The sequence below is a fragment of the Lissotriton helveticus genome, chromosome 1_1 (genome assembly GCF_964261635.1).
Source record: "Lissotriton helveticus chromosome 1_1, aLisHel1.1, whole genome shotgun sequence".
In the NCBI taxonomy this organism is placed as follows: Eukaryota; Metazoa; Chordata; class Amphibia; order Caudata; family Salamandridae; genus Lissotriton; species Lissotriton helveticus.
In genome coordinates this window covers 633,915,620-633,941,611 of record NC_136057.1, presented here as the reverse complement: position 1 = coordinate 633,941,611, position 25,992 = coordinate 633,915,620, and the positions used below count along the sequence as shown (strand labels likewise).

At 51.0% G+C, this 25,992-nt stretch overlaps 1 protein-coding gene across 1 annotated transcript in view; it reads right to left on the bottom strand.

The window, feature by feature from the left end:
* DHTKD1 (dehydrogenase E1 and transketolase domain containing 1) overlaps positions 1 to 25,992 on the bottom strand; it is a 1,484,612-nt gene that overhangs the window by 837,201 nt on the left and 621,419 nt on the right. Inside the window, exon 7 of the mRNA XM_078674167.1 lies at positions 8,847 to 9,045. Coding sequence (XP_078530293.1) covers positions 8,847 to 9,045 — 199 coding nt within the window. The remainder of the gene's footprint in view (positions 1 to 8,846; positions 9,046 to 25,992) is intronic.

The window sequence follows — 25,992 nt, the reverse complement described above, 5'->3', positions numbered from 1 at the left end:
AGGTAGCCAGTGTAGGGCCTTGAGGGCGGCAGAGGCAGAAGACCTCCTCGGCCATTTTAGGACCAGACGGGCAGCAGCATTTTGGACAACTTGCAACCTATGCAGGACAGATCGATTTAATCCTGCATATAAGCTGTTGCAGTAGTCCAAGCGGGATGTTACAAGTGCTACTGTCACCGTCTTCCTAGCTGTCAGAGGAAGAAAGTCAAAAAACTTTCTAAGCCCTCTGATGATGTTAAAACAAGACCCTGCCACTGCCCCTGCTTGCTGTTTGAAAGATAGGGCACTGTCGAATCTGATCCCTAAGTTCCGGGCCGCAGTGATGGTATCCGGAGGGGACTCCACCCCTAAAGGCCACCATAGGCTGGGGGAGAAGGGATTTTGGGGGCCGAAAGGTATAATTTCGGTCTTCCCAGCATTACATTTTAGGTGGTTGTCACGCATCCAAATGAAGGTTGCTGTGAGGCAGGCTTTTAGATTTTCCTCTGCCTTTCCATTTTCCCTGTCTAGCACTAGGATGAGCTGAGTATCGTCAGCGTATGATATAGTGCTGATGTTAAAAGACGAAATCAGCTCAATCAAAGGGATCATGTATATGTTAAACAGTACCGGGCTTAGGCTAGAGCCCTGCGGTACCCCTGTTTGTAAGATTTTTTCCTCAGAGCGGTGTTCTCCTAACACTGTGACCTGCCTACGATGGTCGAGGAAATTCCTCAGCCAGTCCAACACGGTGCCCCCAATCCTTGCTGCCCTCAGTCGCCTGATTAGTATTGAGTGGGACACCGTATCGAAGGCCGCCGATAGGTCAAGTAGGATAAGGACGGCCTTCTTCCCCTGATCCATGGCGGTCTTCAGTGTCTCCACGGTGTACAGAAGGGCGGATTCCGTAGAGTGTGAGGCCCGAAATCCAGATTGATTAGGGTGCAGGATATCCTCGTCCTCTAGGAATTTGGTGAGCTGTTTATTCGCCACCCTTTCGGTCATTTTAAAAAGCATCGGGAGCAGGGAAATTGGACGGAGGTTGGAGAGTGTTGATGGATCTGGCAGAGATTTTTTTTGCAGGGGCTTCACTGCCGCTAATTTCCAGTCCGAGGGGATATCCGCAGAGGATAAAGATGAGTTTATGATATTGTTTATGAAAGGATTAACTGTATCTACTAGGACATGTAGCATCATAGGGGGGCAGGGGTCAAAGGGAGATCCAGATTTAGTAGACAGGATCAGTTGACGTGAGTCTTCTAAATTAATAGGCAGAAAATCACAGAATTGTGCTACTACAGGGGCGATTTCAAGGTCCTCTACTGCTATGACAGCAGGCTGTTCAGAGAAACCTTTAGTAAGGTTTAGTATTTTCTGCTCAAAGAAATCCGCAATCGAGTTGCATAAGGTGAGAGAGGGCGGAATCTCTGATAGGAGGAACTTTGGTTTCATAAAATCATTCACCACTTTAAAGATCTCTTTCTGTTTGTTATTCGAGGAATCAATTGCTTTTGAATAATATTCTTTTTTGGCAGTTTTAATCTGGGCATGGTACTGCCTCCTAGATTCTTTGTAGTGGCAGAGATCTTCTTCCTTATACAATCGGCGCCAAGTTCTCTCTAATTTTCTAACTTCTAAATGTTTCTCCTTCAGGGAGAGTGAGAACCAGGGTGCTGATTTTTTTGTATGGAGAAGTTTGCTGGGGTTTGTGGCCTTAGGGGGACCTCGAATTTCCTCTAACCAGTAATTAAAATTTTTATTATCTGCCTCCGTGATGCCAGTCTGAATGGGTTTAAGTGCCATAGCTCTAAGCTGCAAGTCTGGGTCCTTGCTTATTTTCTTCCAGTCGTGTTTCTTGCTAGTGTTTACTTTAGGGAGACCCTTTTTAATCCCCTTTCCTTCTACTGAAAAGTCAAATGGAATGAACATATGGTCAGTCCAGGTTAGGGGACGAGGCGGTTTTACCTTTAGACATGTAAGGTTAGAGCATACGCAGTCCAATACGTGTCCTGCCTTATGCGTGGGGTCCCGTGTCAGTAGGGTCAATCCTAATACATCTATAAGATCTTTAAAACAGGATGCGTTAGTGTCGGAGTCAGAATCAAGATGTAGATTTAGGTCGCCTAAGACAGTAAAGTTCGCAAATTTGAGGGCGAGGTTGCTAATCACCTCAGCTAGGCTGGCTAGAAAGTTTTTCTGTTGACCGGGGGGTCGGTATATCAGTACTCCGGACAGAGTGAAGGTTGTGGTGTTGAGTAAATTAAGATTAAAACCTAGACTTTCCGCTTCCTTAATATCTGGAAGATCAAATGTAGTGCATTTGATCGAGTCGCGATGGATAATGGCAAGCCCCCCCCCGCGTTGTATCTGCCTATCCAATCGCTGGATGCGGTACCCTTGTGGTAGCGCTAGGACAACATCAGGGGTGGACCAGTCTTTAAGCCACGTCTCAGTGACGAACAGGCAATCAAGGTCATTCTCAGTAATTAGGTCGTATACATTAGCGCCATTTTTACCCATTGACCTAGCGTTAATGAGTCCACCCTGAAAGATTTTTAAGCCGGAGGGTGTATTGGCATGTATCAGCGGGCTAAGCTCAACGTTACAGTGTTTACAGCGTATAGGTCCCCTCCAGGTGTCTGCATTCAGAGTATTTTGACAGCAGCTGTTCTGGCCCTGCAGTATAAGTAGCTTGTCCCTGGATAAGTGTAACTCCTGATTGGAATGGCCAAGGGCAGTGTCCCTAGTCCCCTAGATCCGCCCAGTCCGCAAGGACCCTATTGACATGCACCAGAAAATCAGATTGGCCAGAATTTGGCGAGTACACACAGCCCAACACAATCGTTTCCCCATCCAACAGGCCCTTCACAAACACATATCTGCCCTCATTATCAATTCGCTGTTCAATCGGCTTAAAAGGAACAGAATTGCGGAACCAAATTGCAGCCCCCCTAGAGAACGCCGAGTAGGATGTGGCAAAAAGTTGGCCCCTCCACTTCTTCCTGAGTTTCAAGCCTTCAGCGCAGTTCAAGTGTGTCTCTTGCAGGCAGGCTATCATGGCGCCTCTGCGATTTAGTTGGGCCAGTATCCTGTGTCTCTTGTGAATCGAGCCCATGCCCCGCACATTCCAGGTGCACATGTCATAAACGTTAAGCGGTCCCATGACTAAACCTGTAATGCAACCATGGTGGGACCGTGGGCGACCATGCCAAGCGCATCATGCCATATGATAAGAGTGTCGTGTAAACAGCTAACCCCTCAACATTAAGGTCCTCGGGCCAACGGGCCCGTGATCCAAACCAGGGTGCCCAACATGGGCAGAAAGTAAACAGTTCCAAGTGCATACGGTGGGGGAGAGTGGGCCTCTCGCGTCTAACTTGTACTGGCCTGCGGTGGTGCGGCAGCCCTCCGTGAAACCAAACCTGCTAGTTACCCCCCATCATGTGAGGAAATGCGTAGATCATACATTACCACCCGGAACTCGTTCAGGGTGCAAGCTGCCAGTGTCTGCGCCGTGATCTTGGGGAACAATTGTAGGCTGTCCGCCGACCCCGACACTTCAGTGTGTGTGCCGGAGACGCCGGTCTGATCTCCGTCAGTGACCGCATCATGAGCAGCGAGGGCTTCCTCAGTGAGGTGTACCACCGATGATCCGCCGGTCAAGCGGTCCCCAGCGGGCCGTCCCCGTGATGAAGATTTTTGTGAAGGGGCTCGCCCTTTATTAGAAGCCTGGTGACTCCGGTCCGATGGACTCCTGTGTTTCGCACTCCCAGATGCCGAAAGAGGGTCTTGTGAGGTCGGCGGCGTCAGCGTAACCTCCATCCACTCCTCTGCCTCCTCAGGTGAGTCAAAGAAGTGGGATTTGTTCTCATAAAGAATCTTGAGGCGAGCGGGGAACAGGAGGGCATATTTCAAGTCTCTTTCCCGCAGTCTGCGCTTCACCCCCAAGAAGGTGGACCTAGCTCTTTGTACCGTAGGCGTGAAGTCAGGATATATGGAGATGTTCTTGTCTTCGTAGCGAATTGGTGCCTTCTCCCGGGCCAGTCTCAGCACAGTATCGCGGTCCTTGTAGTGAAGGAGTCGGGCGATCAAGGGGCGTGGGGGTGCCCCAGGTCGCGGAGGTCTTGACGGCATTCTATGCGCCCGCTCTACGCTGTATAGCGCCGTGAGATCTTCCGGGCCCGCCATCTTCCTGATCCAGTCCTCCACGAATTGGGTGGGATTCCTCCCCTCGCTGCGCTCCGGAATGCCTAGGATGCGGACGTTGTTGCGGCGGGCCCTCCCTTCCGCATCATCCACCTTGTCCCACAGTTGCCTGAGTTGTTTCTCCATGCCTTCCAGCTTCGCCGAGTGCTCCGTCTGCTGGGGAATGAGGTCATTCAGCGCAAGTTTCTGCTCCGACACCCTTTCTGCAAGTTTGTTATGGTCGGCTCGGAGGAGGGAGAGGCGCGTCGCCATGTTGTCAATGCGTGACTCTAGTGCCTCCCGTGTGGCCCGTATTTCATTAAGTATGAGGTCCAGCTTGGCGTCCTGCGAGCCTTTCCCAGTCGGGGGGATAATGTCCGCAGTGGATGAGGTTAGGGGGTCCTCCGAGCCGGTGGACTGCATGTCCGCCGGTGCGTTAAGTTCCTGGGCTCTGCCTCGGGGCTTCCCCATTGATCTGGTATGCAGGGTGGCGGAGCAGCAGACGTAGTTCCCGCTCACGGCTTGCGCTGCCTGATAGCACTCAGGAAAATGTCACTCAGGCCAATGTATATAGGCGTCCGTGCAGTCACCAGGGATACCACGGAGAAAAGAATAAAGGGTCTCACCCTCGAGCTGCGCCAGGCCCACAGTGCAGGATCCTCGACAGTGTAGTGGCGCTCAGTGGGTGGTCTTCCTCCCAGACGCGGTTCCGGCCACCCCAGGGTGGTGTGTAGGGGCAATAGGCCACCAACGGGGGGTCCGGTGGAAGATAGCAGGAGGGAGGCCACGGCACCACAGCCGAGCCGGAGGAGCTATGCAGCCCGGGAACCTCCACGGGCGTTTCAGGTAGTCGGGCCCCGCAGGATCGTTCCGGCACCCCCTCTTCACTGTGCAGGGGGGGGGGGGCGCGCCAATGTGTCAGGGCTGCGACAGTCCCACAGCCGCAATGCGCCCGGTGCAACTCAGTGTTCCGCGCTGGGCGTTGGAAGGGCCTGGGGTGCTGGGTGAAAGCAAGATGGCGGCTGGACCCTGCGGCGGCGGGAGACCGGAGCGGGTGATCCCCGTGTTCACCACAGGAACAGTGAGTTGGGCAGCAGTGTCTTTTGCGCGTCAATCCCAGGCCCCAACTCCTCACCGGTGACAATCAGGCGCGGAGTCTCCTCGCTGTCCGGGTAGGTGCCGGGGCGGTTGCGGCGGCGGTGAGCCGCGATCCGGGCAGGTCGGTCGGAACGGGCCCCCAGGCTCGTAGGTTGAACGGAGATAGGGCGGTGGTAGAGGGGACCGCATCCGACGCCGATCCAGGCAGCGCCTCCGGGCTCCGCAGTCTCGCTCCCCTCCGGAGTACGCCAGCAGTCAGCCAACGCAGCACAGCAGCCCCGCTCTCAGGCCAATCGAGGCCGCGGCTTGCCACGAGGGTTCAGGCCTCCGGGATCGCCGCAGGTCCGCAGTGCCTCAGCGGCGCCCAAGAGGGGTGAAATGCTTCAAAGGTACGCCGCTCACTCCCTGAACTTCGGGTGTGAAGACGGGGGGAGGTAAAAGTGCAGGATGACAGGATAATCCGCGTGTATTCAGGGCTCAGGACGGAGCTCCTCGGCTACACGTCCGCCATAGACAGCTCTCGGCCACGCCCCCCTAATGTGGCCATATTTACAAGCTTTACATTTAGGGCATTTGATAAAGCCTTTCTTTTGATTCAAGAGCCAATTACTCATGTTGTCTTGCGCACTGACTGGTTTCATATAGATGCAAGTGAGGAGAGCTCCTATATAGGGAGCTTTTTTATATGGGATATTGGTTGAATCGGGAAGTGTGTCTCTCAAATTCCCATCCAGCTGTAAAATTTTCCAATTATCCTTTAACAGGTTTCTTACTTTACCACTTGATGTATTATAATCCGCAATATGCCTGATGATCTGTGTTTCATTCTTCGATTTCTCATTTTTATCTTTAGTTTTTAATAATGTTTCTCATTTTTTTAATCCACCTCTCTGCAGGGCATCATTCAAGACCATTTCCGGATATCCGCTCACTTGGAATCATTCAAGCATCTCAATGGCTTGGTCCTTAAAACCTGATTCCTCTAAACACCATTGTCTCAACCTTAGGAACTCCCCATAAGGGACATTCCATTTCAATAGCAGGATGTGAAGTATGCTGTTGCTACTTGTGGGTTTCCTATACAATGTGGTGCAGATTTTCTCTCCCTCATTGTAATCTTTGATATCTAAAAATTTATTTCTTTATCCTGAATTTCGAAAGTAAATTTCAAGTTCAAATTGTTGATTCAAAGATTTTAAAAAACATTAAAAGTTCGATTTTTCACCTTCCCATATTAAAAAAAAGGTTGTCTGTTCCACATTGATCTTGTTCTGTTTACCCCAGGCTATTTCTGGTTCCCAACGCCCCATAAAAAGATTTGCATATGTGGGTGCGAATGATGTGCCCATGGCTGTTCCTTCTCATTGTAATTTTTTTTTATTATTGAGTAAAAAACATTATGATGAGGACAGAAATTGATCTAATCCAGCAACATATTTGAGTGTTCTAATAGATGTAAGTGAGTCGGTAAAAAATACTACTTCAATTTCATCTAAATGTTAAATCGAGGTATATGAGATGACATTCAGTGTAGCCATATGATAATTTGATTTCCAAGGTAACTCGTTGATTCTATTTAGAAAATCCTGTGAGTCCCGCAAATAAGGAAGGCTCCTTACACATGGGAAGAGAAATATGTCAATGAATCTTGAAGTGTTTTCCAATAGTGCACCTATTGACCTGACTATCTGTCTACCCGGGGGATTTACCATGTCTTTATCCACCTTGTATATATGTACATAAACAGGGCTCGAGTCGGAGTACCACGCGGGTGGACGGCGTCACCCCACTTATTTTACTGGGTGGACACCGTCCCCCCTGTCAAACAGCTGGACTTCACTCTTTGGCCTCTCTGGGACGAGATTGGAGCGCACCTTTCGTGACATCCCTTCCTGTCCTGACATCACTTTCGATGACAGCGTAAATATGAGCCTAGAGAGAGGCCTTGGTTAATGGATGTTGCAGACGAATGAAAAAAGGCAGTTGAGACAGTTTTGAGTTCTTCCACTGAGAAAAGAGAGAGTCAATTTAGGGCGGAAGACTCAATGGAAATTTAAAAAAGTCACGTAGCATGGGTCACCATGTCAAAAGACGCTGGTAAGTTGCAGCAACAACTGTATTTTCTGTGCTACAGTTAGCACAGAACCCCGAATGACAAACATCCAGAAAGGAGTTAGATTTCAAATATTGGGCTAATTTTCAGTTGAAATTTCCCATCAAATCCGCTGCGAAGGACAAAAAGGGATACTGGGCGACAATGGTCAGAAACTCAATGGTTGGACATTTCTTTAATAAAGGATTAACAAAGCTGTGTTTCAAAAAAGGAGTGAAAAAATCTGTACATTGAATGAGAATCCTGGTTCAGTGATGCCACATTATCAACCTCCATCACCACCCCCTTTTGTACCGCTTTGGCCGCCATAAGTGTGGCAGGGTATGCTCAGACGTGAGTCCCTTGCTCACTTTGCCACTGGATTCAAGCAAGCCGGGCTGAAGACGGCTGTAATGCCAGAAACCGGTCCTCAGAAGCTTGTTTCCGGTCCAGGTAAGGCATGGCTTGGCAGTTCAGGCTGGACTGTTCCCATGAGGCACAGGGTCAGACTGATTTGCATATGAACTGGGGTGGCAGAGTGGGCTAAAGAACGGTGATGGATTAAACCCAGATCTTTTGACTGGGTGTGAGTGTTTGATTGGTTCAGATGCTCCGTCCATCACCACCCCCTTTTGTACCACATTATCAACAATAGCTGGAATAACTCATAGTGGGTAGGCTGGATTAGAAGGGATTAAAGTAAAAGTCTCTAAGATGTCAGTGATTTTTTTTAGTGAAGTTGGCCGGAACTGTCACTAAATTCTTTCAAATCAGTAGTAGACAGTGAGCAAACTTCTGGCTTGGAAAGAGATCTGACAGTTTTAAACATTTCTCTTATTGAGCAGCTAGACTTAAATATGGATTCAGTAAAATGGGTACAGCGAGTTGTCCACAATAATTTATGATAATCTCTAAAAATGGAATTGTACTTGGATGTAAGACAGCCATCACCTGCGCTCCATTTACTCAAAGCCATTTTGGCTTCATGACGCTCCTATGTAAACCAAGGTGACTATGATGGCATTTTTCTTGGGCATTTGTTAGTAGAAAGGAAGCAGCATTTTGTAATGTGCATAACTCTCATTTGTTAAAAAAATGGACGCTGCTAAATTAATATAATTGCTAATGTGAGGTGGAGATGATGACCTTGATTGTAAGCTTTTCGTGCAGCCATTTTCTTGTGATGCTTTTCCCTTCGCCCACAGAGCAATAGATCCGTAAATGTCCTACTGCAACATGCCAGTCCGTCCAATTCAATAACATCCACACAATGCTTGCTACAAAAGGATGCTGCACAGTGCCATTGAAGCTACTCCTAAAAAGTTAAACTATCAACTGGACCTTCTACTAAATTTTTTCACTTGAACATTCTAATTGTAAATTCCCACTTTGCAAATAATCTTAAAAGTGAACCCAACCTTTCTTTAAATGAACATTTTTTAACTGAAATCTGTAATTTTTAATTTAAAATGTCTTACATTTCTGAACCTACCGTATAATTTTGTACATAGCAGGGTTTGTGAAGAAAGGCTCATCGAGTTCATTGTGACCCCACTGTCGATAACACAATAAATCAACAATCACATCTTTACGGAAACGGCGCTGGTACTCAACAGCCAATCTTGTGGCACGCAGCACTTCTTCAGGGTTGTCTCCATTGACATGAATTACAGCACATCCAACTACTTTGCCTGGACAAAGAAAAATAGAAAATGTGAACGTTTGAGTTAAACTAAAAGCATGAAACATGTGACTTTGCAGAGTACTAGTAAGTACTAGTATCCAAATAAGAACCCTCAATGCAGGACACTGCCATGGCAATTCTTTAAATCACAGACGAAAACCAGGAGGATATCACCAGACACACTATTAAAGGAATTACAATGGAAAAAATCAAATACAGATTAAAAGCACTTTTTTAATTAAATGGTCTGCTTATTTTTATGACATTTAACAAGAATAGAACAAGCATTTATTTAATGCAGTTCTCCTTATGCCTGTGGAGGCAATCTCCAAAGAACCCAATTCCGAATCTTCCACAGTATAAATCAATGTATTCCATGTCCTTACAATATTATTGACAACTGCCCCTCACCCTCTCATGCTTTTTGTGACAACTCTGGGCTTCATACACAGGTCTCACCCTTGTACAACCTAAGTCCATTTCAACGTGACAACCCCGCCCACCCAATACCAAGGGTTGCTGCCTGTCGCCACCAACAGACTACATCTCACTTTTCTATCACGAAGTCCAGTCGCAGAAATGCCCACTCGGCATGTGTGAATCCCTCCTCATCTAGGTTTTAGAGGAAGGCTGAGGTGAACGCCATCAGGGTCAACCTGGTATGCAGTATGGATAATTTTGAACTGTGTACAGCAATCGTGAGAGGGTAATAAAGCTTTAGCATTCCCACCACCCAAGTATGGACAGAGGTAGGGAAGATAAGTGCTACAGGTCACTCTGTGTTGCCACAAGGAGCTGATGTTGTAAGTTTCAGTCTGTGTCACAGTAGTATATATATTAATACCCAAATAACAGAATCCCATGGTCGCTAGGCTCAGACCTACACCCCAAGCACATTCTTCTGTCAAAGTTCCCACCACCCATGGCCTAACTGGGAACAATTTTGTCTTGTGCCAGTTGACCCAGAGTCCCCGAAGCTATCAAAGATTTTCATGGTATTAGGCAAGCCCCGAAATGCAGGAATGACTATCATACACTAACAAGACACCTTCATATAAAGACACCTGATCTTCAAAAGCCCAACATGCGAGGGTTGACTCAGAGAAGATGTGCCAGGGGCTTTATCATCAACACAAAAAGTAGGGGCAATAGAGGGCATCCCTGGTGCATGCCCCTTTCTAGGGGAAATCATGCTAACAGATACTCCCCAACAATTCTAACCCGAGCAAGTGGTTTGCCATATAGTAAGTGAACATACGACAGGTAGTGGACCCCGAATCCAAGATAGTGGAGTAGTAAGAACATGCAAGCCCATAGCACACAGTCGAAGGCCTTTTCAAAGTCAAACAGAAGCACGGCAAGAGGCTCCTCCAACCCATCGGCTGTTGCTAATGCACTGATCGATGTGGCCTAATGCTGCTTTGAGCTTTAGGAATTAAATCAGAGATAAGAGCGGTGTGCCGGGCTGCGAGGACCTTGGCCAGTATTTTACTTTCACAACTGATCAATGAAATAGGCCTATATGATGAGAAGATTTGTGGGTAGCAGTCTGGTTTGAGGATGGCGATGATATGAGACTCCTGCAAGTCACCCGGGAGGGGTCTTCAGCATTGTGTCTCTACATACAGATCCAATGAAGGCTGTGTGAGGATGTCGGACAGACAACGATAAAACTCAACTGGGAGTTTGTTGGGACCCCACAGCCCCCCAACAATTAAGAAAAGGTCTCAGCTGTGGTAAGGAGCTCCCCCAACAATTGACAATGAGCAGCATTCAGGCATCACAGGGGACGGCCAAAAAATAATGTTGTGAAGTGCCACTGCAGAGCGGGTTCGCACTTCAGGATATAGTGAGGCGTAATAGGTGGCAAGTGCGTTTGCCATGACCTCTAGAGCAGCATGGATACCTACCCTCGACTCATCCTCAAGCAATGTTGTGAAACAGTTTCTAGTTGTATGTTGGCTTAACCAGTCCAATAGTTTACCTGTCTTGTTTCCATGTTCACAGAGTTGTCTCTGAATCGCTGCTGAAGCATCAGCATGGCTTGCGCCAATGTGTGGCATGTGTCCTCTGAAATTGCTCTTGTGTACACACACTCTGATACTTGTGCCACTTGATGCAGGCCTGCAGATTCCCACTTTCATTCCTGCATTTTATGGGCCAACTTCAATATCACAGTCCCTCTTGTTACCACCTCATACACACACCAATAGAGCGCAGCTGAAACTGCATATCCAGTGTTTTCATGGAGGAATAGTGTGGATTAGTCTCATACTCCCAGAAAAGCAGCTGAGTCCGCCACTAGGCATTGAGACTCCAAGAAATCGAGGGGAGTGGATGGCCACAACGAATACACAACTCCAAAGTCATAATCAGACTGGCTCTTAGTGACTAAAAGTATTGTAGATATGGAGAGTAAATGTGTGGTAGGGACCAGGATATAGTCAAGAGAGGTTCCATGAACCCTTGAGAGGAACGTATATCCCCCGGGTTCACACTGACTGTGGGGGCATATATCAATGAGACCTAAGGACCCAGCAAAGGATCCCAGCAGATTAGCTGAGGGGAGGCAGCATGGCAAGGGTCCGGAAGAGTCAGGGACAGCATTGACTGCGTTACAAAGGTCTTGACAGAGCAGAGAAACATCAGTTCCGACTACTTCAATTTTTGCCTCCCGCATAGTCTTAGAGTCACTGTTGGCCACTACGTTGAGGACTGTAGAGGAGTCGTCCTATCGGAGTGCAGCTGAGGCAGTTCCCCCACTGTAGTTGCAGTCACCGCTGGTGGGTCTGAGTAATGTATTTGTCCATCTTTCGCTGGGACGAGAATGAGGATGATCTATGACATCTGCCTGTCATAGTGAATCTGTACAGGTAATCAGCGAAAGTGAGCAGAGGAACAAAAAAAGAGGCAGTATATCTCACCTAGTACAGTCCCCTGCCCAGCATCAAGGCAGTCAACCCTGTGCTGTTGCTCAACTCCCAGGTGTGTAGGGCCCGCCGCCCCTCAAATACAGGTTTTCAAGTGTTTCAATCCCTCGTAGCTGCATTGCCTTGGTCAACAGCACCTTGTGTTGCTGGACAATGCTAAAATGAAAGTGGGGAAAAAAGGGGGAAGACACAGCACAGTTACTTCAGTATGAGTGACAGGGGTGGGGGGAATCCAGCAATGCACCTTCAAACTATCTACTACCGGATGACCCACACAGTTGCAGCTGCGGAAGGGCCAATGTCGGCACCCACGCTGCTGTAATTTGCGAATCCACAGTAAAGGAGACTAAGCTGCTGCAGACGTGAGCCAGGTCCCACTGTAATTTCAGGAAGAGACAGAGGGTCCCTCCGGCAGCACCAGCACAGGTTGGCACTAGTGGTTCCTCCCAGTGTGCCAGTTGGCCCACCGCACCAAAATTCTCCTCCAGACCACAGAGAAAGATACTCGTTGAGCCCAGGGGCCCATATCTATCTCTCCGGAGGAACAAGAGAAGTGACCCTCTTAGAGGCTACACAGGTACTCGCGACATTGCGGGGTATAGCCACTGTCCATCTATGGCCAGCACCAGCCAATCCCCATACCGCCTATCACCGTGCAGGGTTGGGCAGGAGCATAGCTGGTGTTTGAGCCAGGTACAACAAAGTCCCCAGAAAAGTTACAGGGCATGCACAGGAGCGTACCTAAATCCCAATCCCCACCACCTCTCCCGGTATGTCCAGGGGAACGGGGCGTTGGAGTTCACCTCCTCACTGTGGCGCCGCCGCCGCCGCCATATTGGATCCTGTGGCCCGGTGCACTCCACCGATGTAGCAGCCTGCCATCCTCTCAGCTGGCAACAAGAAGGACAAGGGATAAGTCAGGTATCCGGGTTATGTGCAACATAGCCATCTAAAACATCTAGTATAATGCAGGATGGTGAGAGATATTGCAGACAACGGTCGGAGAAATATTAGAGTGTGTCCACCATGTTGGCTGCCTAGCCACCAGCCTAGCCATCAGAAGTACTTATTTTGAGGGTCCTCTCATCTGTTCCTGGTACTTTTTCGACACCCCATCGAGACTGTGGAGAGGAACTGAGAGACCATCAACAGCAATAACACAGCATGTAAGATGTTTGCATACCTTGAGACCTTACTAATCATGGCACAAACACACTGGCGAAGAGTGGTGAGGAGTATGCCAGGTTGGTACAGTACAAATCAGAAGGATGCTTTTACTTATCCAGTAAGCATCTGTTCTTGGCATGTAGAGCTGTAGATTCACATGCTCTGCATACTTCTGGCATCTAGTTTTGGGTCCAGATGTTTCCAAGTTGTTTTTCTTCGAAGAAGTCTTTCCAGTTACAAGGTAAGGTGACTCCTCCTTTCGGTGATAGTGCGTATGGGCATCAACTCCATTTTTAGATTGTTTTCCCACAGAGGGTGAGAATTGAGTTAGTAAGTGTAGAATAGATATGTCTATGCGTATGTATGTAAAGTAAGAAACTGAAACAAGTATAGGTACCCGAAGAGGCAGGTGGGCGCATGTGAGTCTATAGCTCTACATGCCAAGAACAGATGAGTGACTGGGTAAGTAACATTATACATTCGAGGCATGTGAGCTGTAGATCACATGCTTTGCATATACTATATAGCAGAATACTCCGAAAGCGGTGGCTAACCTGTAGCTGTTGCAGTTGTTTGAAAAAGTGTTTTAAGTACTGCCTGGCCTATATTAGCTTGCTGCCTCGTTGGTGCTTGGTGAATGTGTGCGACGTAGACCATGTTGCTGCCTTACACATATCAGCTAGGGAAATATTCCCTAAGAAGGCCATAGTAGCCCCTATTTTGCGAGTGGAAAGCGCTCTAGGGGGTATTATCAAAGTTATTTTCACTTTCACATAACAGGTCTGGATACATTTCACTATCCATCTAGCGATGCTGGAGTTAGATATGAGATTGCCTTTGTGTGGTGGCGAAAAAACAACAAAAAGTTGTTTTATCTCGCGAAATTCTTTTATCCTTTCTATATAATACAGTAGAGCTCTCCTTACATCTAGTGTGTGTAGAGCTCGTTCTGCTACAGAATCAGGTTGAGGAAAGAACACAGGTAACTCAACTGATTGATTGATATGAAAAGCAGAAACTACTTTAGGAAGAAATTTGGTATTAGTTTGAAGAACCACATTGTCTTTGTGAAGCTGAAAGAAAGGCTCTTGAATAGTTAATGCCTAAAGTCCAGCAACTCTCCTTAGTGAACTGATTGCAAAGAGAAAAGCAACTTTCCATAAGAGGAACTGCAATTGACACCTGTATATTGGTTCAAAAGGTGGATCCATTAACCTAGTAAGGAGTATGTTTAAGTTCCATACCGGTGTAAGTGGGACTCTTGGTGGTATTACTCTTTTTAATCCCTCCAGAAAAGGCTTTAATCACTGGTACTCTGAATAGAGAAAAGTGTTGTCTGTTTTGTAAGTATCCAGCTGCTGCTGCTAGATGCAATCGAATAGATGTTTTGGCTTTTGCTGCATAACATGACTAGCAGTAGCCTTTCAAGCCTCTTTTAGGATATTCATACAGTCTAGTGGTAATTGTAAATAACCAAACTCTATGACTTTAGGAGCCACATCGCTAGGTTGAGTTCTTTGGGATTTGGATGTTTGATTTCTCCATGGCTCTGAGTGAGGAGACTGGAGTTGAGATGCAGCTTTTGGTGTGGAACTACTGAGATCTCCAGCAGAGTGGTGAACCAAGGCTGACGTGTCCATGTGGGAGCAATGAGAATCATTTTGAGGGATCTATGTTTTAGCTTCCGAACTACTAAGGGGAAGCGTAAGCAAATATCCCTGACCAGTTCATCCATAGGGCATTACCTTTGGAGAGCGGGTGTGGGAACCTGGAAGCGAAGCTAGAGCTTTTTGCATTTTGATCCATGGCGAACAGGTCTAGGTGATGAAATCCCCATTTCTGAAAGTAGGGGAGGAGAATCTGAAGATGAAGTTCCCACTCGTGGATTTGCGGTCTCTGTCTGCTGAGAAGGTCTACAATCTGATTATTTAATCCTGGAAGATGTTCTGCTAGGAGATACACTAGGTTGGTCAACTGACCCTGGGACTAGTTCCACTGACTTGTTAAGCATTCATGAAGGGTGATGCATGAGAAGTCTTGCGTGGGGAACAATTACACTGCAAGACTCCATCATCTCTAGCAATTGCATGAATACTCTTGCTGGTAATGTTTGGTTGTGTTGAAACTGAGTGAGAAGAGAGAGATTGAATACTGTGAATTCTTGATGTACTGGGAAAGGCCAGAGCTTTTTGAGCATGTATTGTGGCTCCAAGATAGCTTTGTGAGTTGGAAGACTGTAGCTGAGACTTCAACGAGTTCACCATAAATCCTAGTTGGTGAAGTAAGTGAATGGTGGCTTGAGTGTGTTGGAGACACATTTGGTAAATGCTGACTTTGATGGGCCAGTCTCCAGGTATGGGAAGACGTGGCTGTCGGTCTTCTCAGATGGGTTGGGACTACTGCCAGGCATTTGGTAAATACCCTGGGAGCAGTGGTGACTCCAAACGGTAGGACTTTGAATTGGTAATGGTGATCCGCTATCATGAATCTGAGGTATTTTCAATAAGCGGGATGAATTGGAATGTGGAAATATGCGTCCTTTAAGTCTAGCGTGCACATAAAGTCGCCCTGCAGTAAAAGTGAGAGTACTTGTTGCAGTGTACCCATGTGGAAATGCTCTGACAGTATGTAGTGGTTTAGCTCTCTTAGGTCCAGAATAGGTCTCAAGGATCCGTCTTTTTGAGGAATTAATAAATAAAGGGAGTACAAGCCTGACCCTGGATATTGTAACAGTACAGGCTCTATAGCTACTTTCAGAAAAAAAACTGGACTTCCTGTTTCAGTAGGTGCAAATGCTCTGGTGACATTTTGTGAGAGTGTGGTGGAATGTTTGGAGGATTGTCATTAAGCTCCAGGCAATAACCATATTGGATCATTCCTAACACCCATTTGTCTATTGTGGTAGATTACCAAATGGGGAGAAATTGTAGAAGACCTGCCCCGACAGGTGTTAAATGATATGGGAAGTTTAGGCAAGTCACTGCTTGTAAGGGGAGGGGGAATTACGTGGTGTGGAACCTTTGCCCCTACCTTAAACGTTGTTACCTCTGTACCCACCTTTAAAGAAACCTCTTGTAGAGGAAGACTGATTGTTGCCTTTGTACGAGGCGGTAGTATCATCTGAGGTCATGGTTTTTGACCCCCCACGATAGAAGGAGCGACGAAAGGAGCCACAATTAGAAGGGAACTGCAGAGCCTCATGGACTTGGCTACTTCTGTGTCTTTTTTCATTTTTTCTAACAATTTACCTACTTCGGGCCCGAAGAGATGCTCCTTGACGAAAGGAGTATTTAAAATGGACTGCTGGACATCAGGTTTGAAACCAGAAATCTTTAACCATGCATACCTCCTTAATAATACAGTGGTGTCGATCTCTCTAGCTGAGGTGTTCACAGCATCTAAAGCACATCTAATTGATGAATTTGAGATGGTCTTCCCTTCCTGCACTAAATCTTAAGTTTTTGCTTTGGGCTTATCTGGTAGGTATTGGAGCAGTTGCTCCATTTCGTCCCAGTGTGCCCTATGATACCTGGCTAGTAGGGCCTGGGTGTTAGCAATGCGCCAATGATTTGATGGTTGAGCAGCTACTCTTTTACAAGAGGCATCTAACAGTTTTGACTCTTTGTCTGGAGGGGGAGCGTCCCCTGTAGTTTGTAAATTGGCCTGTTTACGGACATTAGAAACAACCAAAGAGTCTAGTGGTAACTGTCCATTAATAAAAGATGGATCTGAGGGAGCAGGCTTATATTTTTTGTCTATACAGGTTGTGAGAATACGAGCACGCAGAAGGTCTTTAAAAATATCATCGGCATGTCTCATCATACTTTTGAGCATGGGTAGAGTCTGGCTAGCCCTTTGTGTGTTACTAGGTGTTTCAAATAAGAAATCTTCCTCTAGAGATTCTGTGTGTAACTGTACTCCATGATATTCTGCTACTCTAGCTAGTAATTCTAAATATCCCACATTGTCGTCAGGAGGGGAAGGCTGCACAGGGTAAAGATCGGGGTCATTATCTGTGGGTGAATCAGTATTGTAATCCTTCCAGGGATCTATTGGTAAAATGTTGTCCTCTGTCATCGTCATCAGGTGGTGGTGGAGAGTCAGTTGGTGTAATGAGTAAATGCTCCAACCAATGGTGGAGACAGTGGTGCAGGGCAACATGGTGAAGGAGGAGGAGGAGGAGGAGGAGAGGGGTTAGTACCTAAATTCCTATTCTTTTTTTTTGTAAAAGTTTTATTTTATTTTAAGTTGCACAGGAAAATAAACAGAGGGCTGCGGGGGAACCGCACATAACTCAAAGTCATGGTAAAATCTTTGTACGCACAGCAACAGTGACTCAAGCCATTCCATATGCATATCCAGCCCAGGCGCGAGACCACATAGCAATAAGGACCATTGTACACAGTGTTCTAACAGTTTGTCATTAGGTCAGTCCAGCTGAGACACCCAGCGCCGCACTGCGCCGGGCCCTAGCCCTCCAGGAACCATACAAGCGGTGCAGATAAGCAGTTCGTGGATCCTCCACAGCCCAAAGACAGAAACAACCAACATCCCCACCCCACCCCCTCCCTCCCCCCAGTGGTGACGCCATTCACTCAACACTCAATCATACCTACATTACACTTGAAAGAGGTGCATCGACCTCAAAGAGGCCGGACAGACGGCCGAGGGCAACCCCTTAGACAGAAACGTAACCAGAGGACCCCACTGATACCGGAAATTCTTATACTGGCCCAGGAAGATGTCCGCCACTCTCTCCAGACTGAGCAACCTCCACAGCCGCGCGTGCCACAAGGAGACCGCCGGGGCCTCCTTCTTCTTCCAGGCCGCAGCCAGTGTGAGCTTCGCTGCACCGAGGCACAGCCACATAATCTTTTTATCCGCCCTGGTCTGATAGATGAGGCCAGGGTCCCGCAGCCCAAGCAGGACACAGGCCATAGAGTCATCAATGGGATAAGGCAATATGTCCTTCATGTGGGAGAGGATTTCCTCCCAGTACGGACGGATCACCGGGCAGTCCCACCAGATATGGCGGAAGTCCCCCAAAAGCCCGCAACCCCTCCAGCACTTATCCGAGGTCCTCGGGAAAATGCGGTGAAGCCTAGTCGGGCACATATACCACTGCATGACCGTTTTGAGATGGGCTTCCCTCAGGTGCAAGGAATGGTTAAAGGACGACAAGTCGCGCCACAGCGCCGACCATTCCGCGTCTGAGACATCTCGCCCCAGCATTTCCTCCCATTGCCCCATATAACGAGGTCGAGGAGCTATAGCCGATTGAAGCAGCAGTTGGTAAAGGAAGGAAATGGCCCCCTTCATGGCAGACGTCCGCAAAATAAAGGCTTCGAACGGCGTCGGTGGTCTCGTAGCCGCCTCCACCACTCCAGGCGACGTAGCCCAGTGAAGCAGCTGCACATGCCGGAATTGCTCAGTCTGGGCAACCCCATAATCCCTCATGCAGTTAGCGAAAGTGAGGGTGTCCGGGCCGTGGAACAAATGGGTCAACGCCCGACACCCCCCCTCCCTCCACACCGCAAACGGCCCCTCATGTAGCGCCGGCGGGAAAGCCGGGTTGAAATGCAAGGGCGTGAACGGCGAAGGGAACGTGGTCCAACGGTCATCTCCCGCCAGTGAGTCCCACACCTTCAACACCGTGCCGGTGGGAGTGCTGATATATGCATTGAGGGGGCGGTCCTTCTTCGGTTTCCAGGCCAGGTCCCAGATTGACCTGCCGGCAACGCATCGGTCCATATGGAGCCAGTGTTTCTCGGAGGTCTGTTGCGACCATTCTACCAAAACTCTTAGTTGCGCTGCTTTGTAATACAACTGCAGGTCCGGGAGCCCAACCCCACCCTCCGATCTCGGCCGACGGAGAACCGCATAGGAGACCCGTGCCTGACCCCCCTGCCACACAAAACGCAATAAAGAAGTCTTGAGGCGCCGAAAGAAATCGCTGCCCACGGGGATAGGCAAGGCTTGGAACAAATATAAGAATTTGGGGAGGAGGACCATCTTCACGGCATGGATTCTGCCCAGCCACGACAGACACTTCGGCTTCCACCTATCCAATTCCGCCTGGGATTTCGCCAGCAAGGATGGGAAATTAGCCTGGAACAGCCCGCCCACCGTCGGAGTCAGGTGGACCCCCAGGTAGACAATCGAACCCGTGGCCCAGGACAACGGAGTCAGCGGCAGCACCCTGTCCCTCTCGACCTGCGACAGGGTAAGATTCAGGATGTGCGACTTGCTATAGTTGACCTTAAAGCCCGCCACTCCCTCAAACTCCAACAGGGCCTCCCGGACGCAAGGAAGCGAGCTCTCCGGATCAGTAACAGAGAGTAAGACATCGTCCGCGAAGAGCGAAATCTTATGCTGTTCCCCCGCGAATGGTAAACCTCGGATCCCCTCATGCTCCCGCACCGCCACCGCCAGCGGCTCAATGCTCAGCGCGAATAGCAGGGGGGACAGAGGGCAACCCTGCCTGGTGCCGCGAGTGTGAGCAAAAAATGCCGACACATGACCATTCACCGCAACCCGGGACCGGGGGCAGCAGTAGTTGGCCCTCACCATAGTGATGAAGGTCTCCGAAAAACCAAAGGCAGTCATGGTATTGAAAAGGAACCCCCAATCCACCCGATCGAAGGCCTTCTCGGCGTCCAGGCCCACTAGAACCGCCGGTATACGAAACCGTTCCGCTTTTTCTATAAGATGTACCACCCGACGCGTGTTATCATGCGTCTGGCGCCCCTTGATGAAGCCAGACTGATCCGGATGGATCAGCGCCGGCATAAGGTCTTGGAGCCTACGCGCCAGGATCGCCGAGTATAGTTTGGCGTCCAGATTAAGAAGCGCTATCGGGCGAAAGGAGGCGCAGTGTGCCGGATCCTTCCCCGGCTTTGGCAACACCGTAATCATCGCCTCTGCCAGGGAGCCAGTGGAGGAACCAGAGGAGGCCACATCATTAAAAAGGGCGACCAAGAAATCACAAAGCTCGGAGGCGTAAGATTTATAAAACACAGCCGTGTAACCGTCCGGGCCAGGCGCCTTGTGAAGCTTCAAGTTCGTAATAGCCGCTAGCACCTCCTCCCTGGTAATCGGTGCCCCTAAGAGCTCATTCCATTCCTTAGACACCTGCGGAAGGGTTAGACGCCCCAGGTATGCCTTCTGGGCAGCCGTTCCTAGTTGTTCCCCCCTGTATAGGTCCGAGTAAAAGCGACCGAAGAGGGCCGCCTTCGTCTCGTCCCGATGCTGCAGTTGTCCAGCAGAGTCGCGAATCCCTCCAATGTACTCACGTTCCCGCCTGTCACGAAGCTGTCGGGCCAAGTGCCTCCCCACCTTATTACCACAAGAGTAGGACTGTCGGCCCAACCGCAGTAGGGTAAACTCCGCCCTGTTATTGTAATGGGCCCTCAGTTTCCCCCGTACCGCCGTGAGAGGCCGGAGGGTCACCCTCGAGGGGTTGAGTTTATGTACCTGCTCGAGAGAGGCCAGTTCAGCCTCCAGGGCCTCCCTCTCCCTGCGTCGCATCCTATTGAGTTGTGCGTTAAGGCCCAAACAAGTGCCCCTGATGGACGCCTTAAAGGCATCCCACGTGTTGGTTACCGAGGTATCCGACGGTGGGTTGAGGGCAAAGAACTCCCTAATGGCCACCCGCAGCGCCTTGTTAGAAGCCTCGTCTCGAAGCACCGAGGCCGGGAAATACCATTTCCGTTGCCCGGAGCCTGTCGACGACCAGCGCAGAATAAGTACCAGCATGCTGTGGTCCGAGACCGAGAGGGGCAGTATGGTGGAGTCAAGGACATCTCCTCTAAGAGCCTGGCTAAGAAATATATGGTCCAGTCGGGAATATGAGCGGTGCACATTAGAAAAAAACGTGTAATCCCTGGACGTTGGATGTAGAGATCGCCACCCATCAATCAACCCCATGTCCACCACTTTTTGCCGCGACACCTCTGAGAACACACCAGTATCCGCCCTGCGAGCGCCAGAGCAATCCAGCGCCCCGTCCCACACCAAATTACAGTCCCCCATGATAAACAACTGCCCTTCAACAAAATCACCCACTTTCTGCAGTAAACTTTGTAAAAACTTATTCTGGCCAGTATTAGGAGCATACAGCACAACAAAGGTACAGAGCCTCCCCTGAACTAATCCCCGCACCATCAACCAGCGACCCTCCCTGTCCGTGCGCACCGCCACAGGCTGGAAACGCAGCGAGGCATGGAAGAGGAGGGCCACCCCCCTGTGCTTTGTGGAAGCGGAGGATCTGTATATCATGGGATATGCCTTATGCTTAAGCCGCAGCTCATCCGTGCGGGTAAGGTGAGTTTCCTGCAGACCCACTATATCCAAGTGGTGGTCCGTTATGTATTTCCACACCTTATGCCTTTTCTGCGGAGAGTTCAGTCCCTTAACATTCCAGGTCCCTATGCTAACAGGCATCGGGAGACAAAAAACAAGAATCCTCTATACCTCGGGGGCAGGCCCTCCACCCCAGCCGGTAGATGCCCTGTTTACAACACATGGCAAGATCAAGCCCCCGCCAACCCTCCGCCCCACAGTCCCAACCTCGAGTCCCACGCCCATCCGCCTCGCATCCCCCACACCAACAGCACCTCTCAGTCTCCCAATCATCACCACACAGCACCATCCACAGCACAGCCGCGTCACCACCAACACCCCCCCTCGCCCCCAACCCCAACACCCCAAACAACCCCACCAAGACCCTCCCCCCCCCAGAAACCCCCCCACAAACCATCAGAAGTCCAAAAGAGTCCTCCATGGGACGGCAAGGAGACATCGGCCGATGTCCCCCACGAGTCTCGTATCTGGGCGTCTTCTCCCAAAGTACATAGGAACCCACGATACCTGTAGGGGTGCGCCCCTCCGGCGCCAGCCAGATCCCTCTTCAGAAATCACGCCGCCCCGGAACCAAGCTGAGAGGCAGATAGCGTGGCGGTGGCAACCGAGGCCACCGCGTCGACCCGTTCTTGCAAGCTGGTGGGCCTGTCAGGCACCCTCCTCCCCCCCTCCCCGCCCACCCTGTGCCAGGAGGGGGACCGCCGCCGGCCCCTTGCGGAGGGACTCCTGTCGCCAGGTGAAGCATCCGGTCTGTCGAACCCCAGTAGATCCATGGCCGCTTGAAGAGACCTGATCTGTTCAAGCCTGTTGTTCCAACGAAATATGATGCGGAACGGGTGGCCCCAGGAGTAAGCAACGCCGCGGTCCCGCAGGAAGGCAGTCACAGGCCTGAATTCACGCCGCTTCTGAAGAGTAGAAGCTGCCAAATCCTGATACAGCTGTGGGTGGTGTCCACGAAACTGGATAGACGTAGCCTCCCGGGCCTTCTTCAGAATGCGCTCTTTCAACTGAAAATCGTGGATGCAGACTAGAATGTCCGGCGGAGGGCCCCCCCCGCGCCTAGGAAGACCAACCCTATGGGCTCTGTCCATCTTGACATCCGTAAGTTCTTCGTCGCCCAAGATCTGCCGGAACAGCTCCAGGATATAGCCTCTCAAATCGCCGGACTCCCCGTCCCATGGTACCGACTTAATACGGATGTTGTTCCGCCTGGAGCGGTTCTCTAGATCCTCCGCGTGGGACTGCAGATCCAGATTCTGTTCCCTAAGACGCAGCACATCCTGTTGCAGCTGATGGACATCATTAGCCAGGGTAAGATCATGGTCCTCCAGGGTGGCTACCCTCTCGCCAACCCCATCCAGGTCTCTCCTCACCTCCCGAAGGTCCGACGCGAGCTGGGACCGCAGCTCTGAGATGTCATCTTTAATGGAAGCAAATAGCTCAGTCATAAATGCTTTTGTGACCGGCGCCTCACCGTCCCCGGACATGGAGGAGGAGCCCGCCCCAGGCGATGGCGGAAGATTGGAGCCCCTGGCCAGGCCATCCTTGTTAGGCTTCCCCCTCCTCTGGTTGTTCGCCATCACAAGGTCCGCCGTGTGCGTCCCCTCAAGTTGATCCCAAGTCGCCGTCGACCACAAATCACAGTGGCAATCGCCGGCCACGAGGGCCTCCCGGCGTCCTTCTTCGAGGTGTTAGGGCCGCTATATCCGGACCTCTCCACTGATCGGCCCGCCCTGTAGATCTTGCGACAGCCCCCCCCAGGTCACAGTTCAATGGTGTGCGTGCCCCCACAGACCAGAGAGCGCTTCACATGTCCGGGCCACCGCTCCCAGATTCAATGGTGCCCAGGTCACTGCAGGGCACAGGCCCTCCGAGCCGAGCCTCACGCAGGTCGTAGATCACAGCCAAGACTCCAGGCGTTACGCCTCCTCCTCCACTATAGGCCGCCGCCGTCCAGTGTGCCCCGCAAGCAAGCGTAGGCCGCACTCGGCCGCAATCTGCAGGCGACTCGCCCCGGGGGGGCCGCCCAACCCGCCCAATGCCGCTTCTTCACAGCTCCCGCCCAGCAGTCCGGCACAGCCGTCGCCCTTCGCGGGCCAGATCGCGGTCCCGAGCCCCCCGGCTGCCTCCAGGCGCTCACCTCAGTCCGCGCTGCAGGGCCCCCGCTCCGCCGATCTGCATACAGCCCCCAGCTCAGCCGCCGTGCCCCCAGTGCGGTACACGGGAAGGGGGCAGCGGAGCAATGCCGACCTCCGGAGGTCCCGTCGGCCACTGAGGCTAAGGAGGCGCCGCTCCAGGTATCGGGCCGACCTCCACCACCTCACGGCAACCGCTCAGCCTGCACTTCCTGTCGGCTTCCTTTCTACGCCAGTCCGGCGTCGGACAGGCCCTTCACCGCATCCGCACCAAGAGCGCGCTTCTCCTCGCGGGACGCTCCGAGGGGCCAACGCTGCCGCCAGTACTCAGCCGCTATGCTCCGGTGCCCTTAGGCTACAAAACCACCGGTCCAAGCACGGTCCCGGGGGTGCTATTCGGTGCGTTGTAGAATTCGGCGCCGGAGGGAACGCAGAGAGCGTCTTACTCCGTCGCCATCTTGGCCACGCCCCCTAAATTCCTATTCTTCAAAGGAATATGATAAAGTGTGTCCTCGGTTTCAGGCTTGCGTTTCTGAGGCAGTTTAGAAAGGACATGTCCTTTATGTGGATTTATATTAAGTTCCTATTGTTTGGGGCCCGATTTCCGTGGAGGGATGTCGGAAATTGGATCCTGCGGCCTCTGAAGAATATTTTTGTTTCGGCGCCAAGGACTTCGGTGCTGGGATGGAGAGGCTTTTCGGCGTGAAAGATTTCGGTTGCGAAACCGTCTTTGATTTCGCCGTCAATGATTTCGGCTCCGAAGCGGTTTTCGTCTTTGAGCCTGAAGGTTTTGGCTCAGTGCCAGTCTTTGGCCGACTCGATCCCGAGCCGGAAGGGTTGGTGACTTGTTTCAGTGCTGAGCCAGAAGGTTTGCGACAGAAACATCTTCTCGGTGTCGACCATGGCCCAAAGGCAGGGGTGAAACCGAAGCCTTTTGCTTGGACTGTTGTGGAGTTTGGGGCAAGGGGTGTTCGGTACTCACTGGACGTTGAGCTTGTGGCAAGTCTTCTTTCATCTCGGAGTCCGATTCTGGAATAGACACAAGTTCTTACTGTTCTTCCTGAGCCCCTTGTGCATCGAATTCGTGCTCGGAAAATTCACCGAAGATGTCTGGCGTGTATTCGACGAATCACATCCCCTAGCATCGAAACCGTGGCTGCATCAGAGGGTGCCTGAAAACAGCGGTAATCGGCGGTGCCCGCAGAGCTACGGGCGGCGACACCTAACCACGGGCCCGGACACAAGATGGCGGCTAACAGTCATTACCATGGACTACCTCTCAGCGACGCGCCGGGCCAGGCGATCTCCGGCTACGAGTGAGCCCAGCGACCACCCTGTACCCGGGCAGAGCGAGGTGCCGACTCTGCATCCCTTACCGCCAACCACTGCGGACCCGCCATACACCGACGGGGGTCCGCGGGCAGCCAAAGCCTGACGGCGGCACCTCAACAGCGGCGGCGTCACCGTGGGGCTGTACACCCTCGATGGCGCCGGTGACCTTCTCCGGCATTCAGCGGGGGCGGATTCAGGGACCGGTGACATGGGCCCCCGCCCTCCAGCAGACTTTTGACCGGCATAGTTTTCGCACCGGGGGTGCCTGATCTTAAAATGGCGCTGGCACAGTGACGGTGCTTGCGTCCCTCGACCGGCCCACCCCGGAGGCTCGGAGCACGGTGCTCCAGAAGGTGAGCGGCGCATAATATTGCCCCTCCCCCCCACTGCTCCCGCGTGCTCCCCCCTTATGTCTAGCCAGGACGCTCGGTGAGGGCCAAATTGCGAACTACCCTTGCCTGACCCCAACATGGCGGCCCGGGCACAGCGAGGAGGCTAACACCGGGCAGCCGCCCCCCTCACAGATGTAACAAGTGTGCGCCTAGGCTACCCTTACCCCGGGCAAGAAGCGCTGGAGTGTCACGGATCCTGCGTTCTTCGTGGCTGGCCCCCGGGGGATTGCCGGGACGAGCGCTGCCGCCATCCTCTGTGGGGCCCCCTGTGCGGGGATGGACGGCGACCTAGACGGGGAGCAACTGTGACATAAGGACACCCCCTGAAAGCACGGCTGGCGGCGCGACGGAACCGGCCCCGCTGGGGTGTTGGCGACCTGCGGGCGCACTACGCCCCCTACATAGTGCAGACTGGAGCTCTACTGCAGGACTTGGGGCATACGAATTGAGGGGCCACCTGCATACTTTTGTATGATGCCCGATGGAACTACCTCGTTAGCTTTGGGGGTGATTGACTTTGGGCTCCCTCCTTTGACTATCACCTACCCAGCCGGACTTCGGACTAACGCACCCGCGTCTCTCCATACCTTACCTTCCCGCTCCCACTTCCCCCAACCCTCCCCCCCCTCCGCTCCTA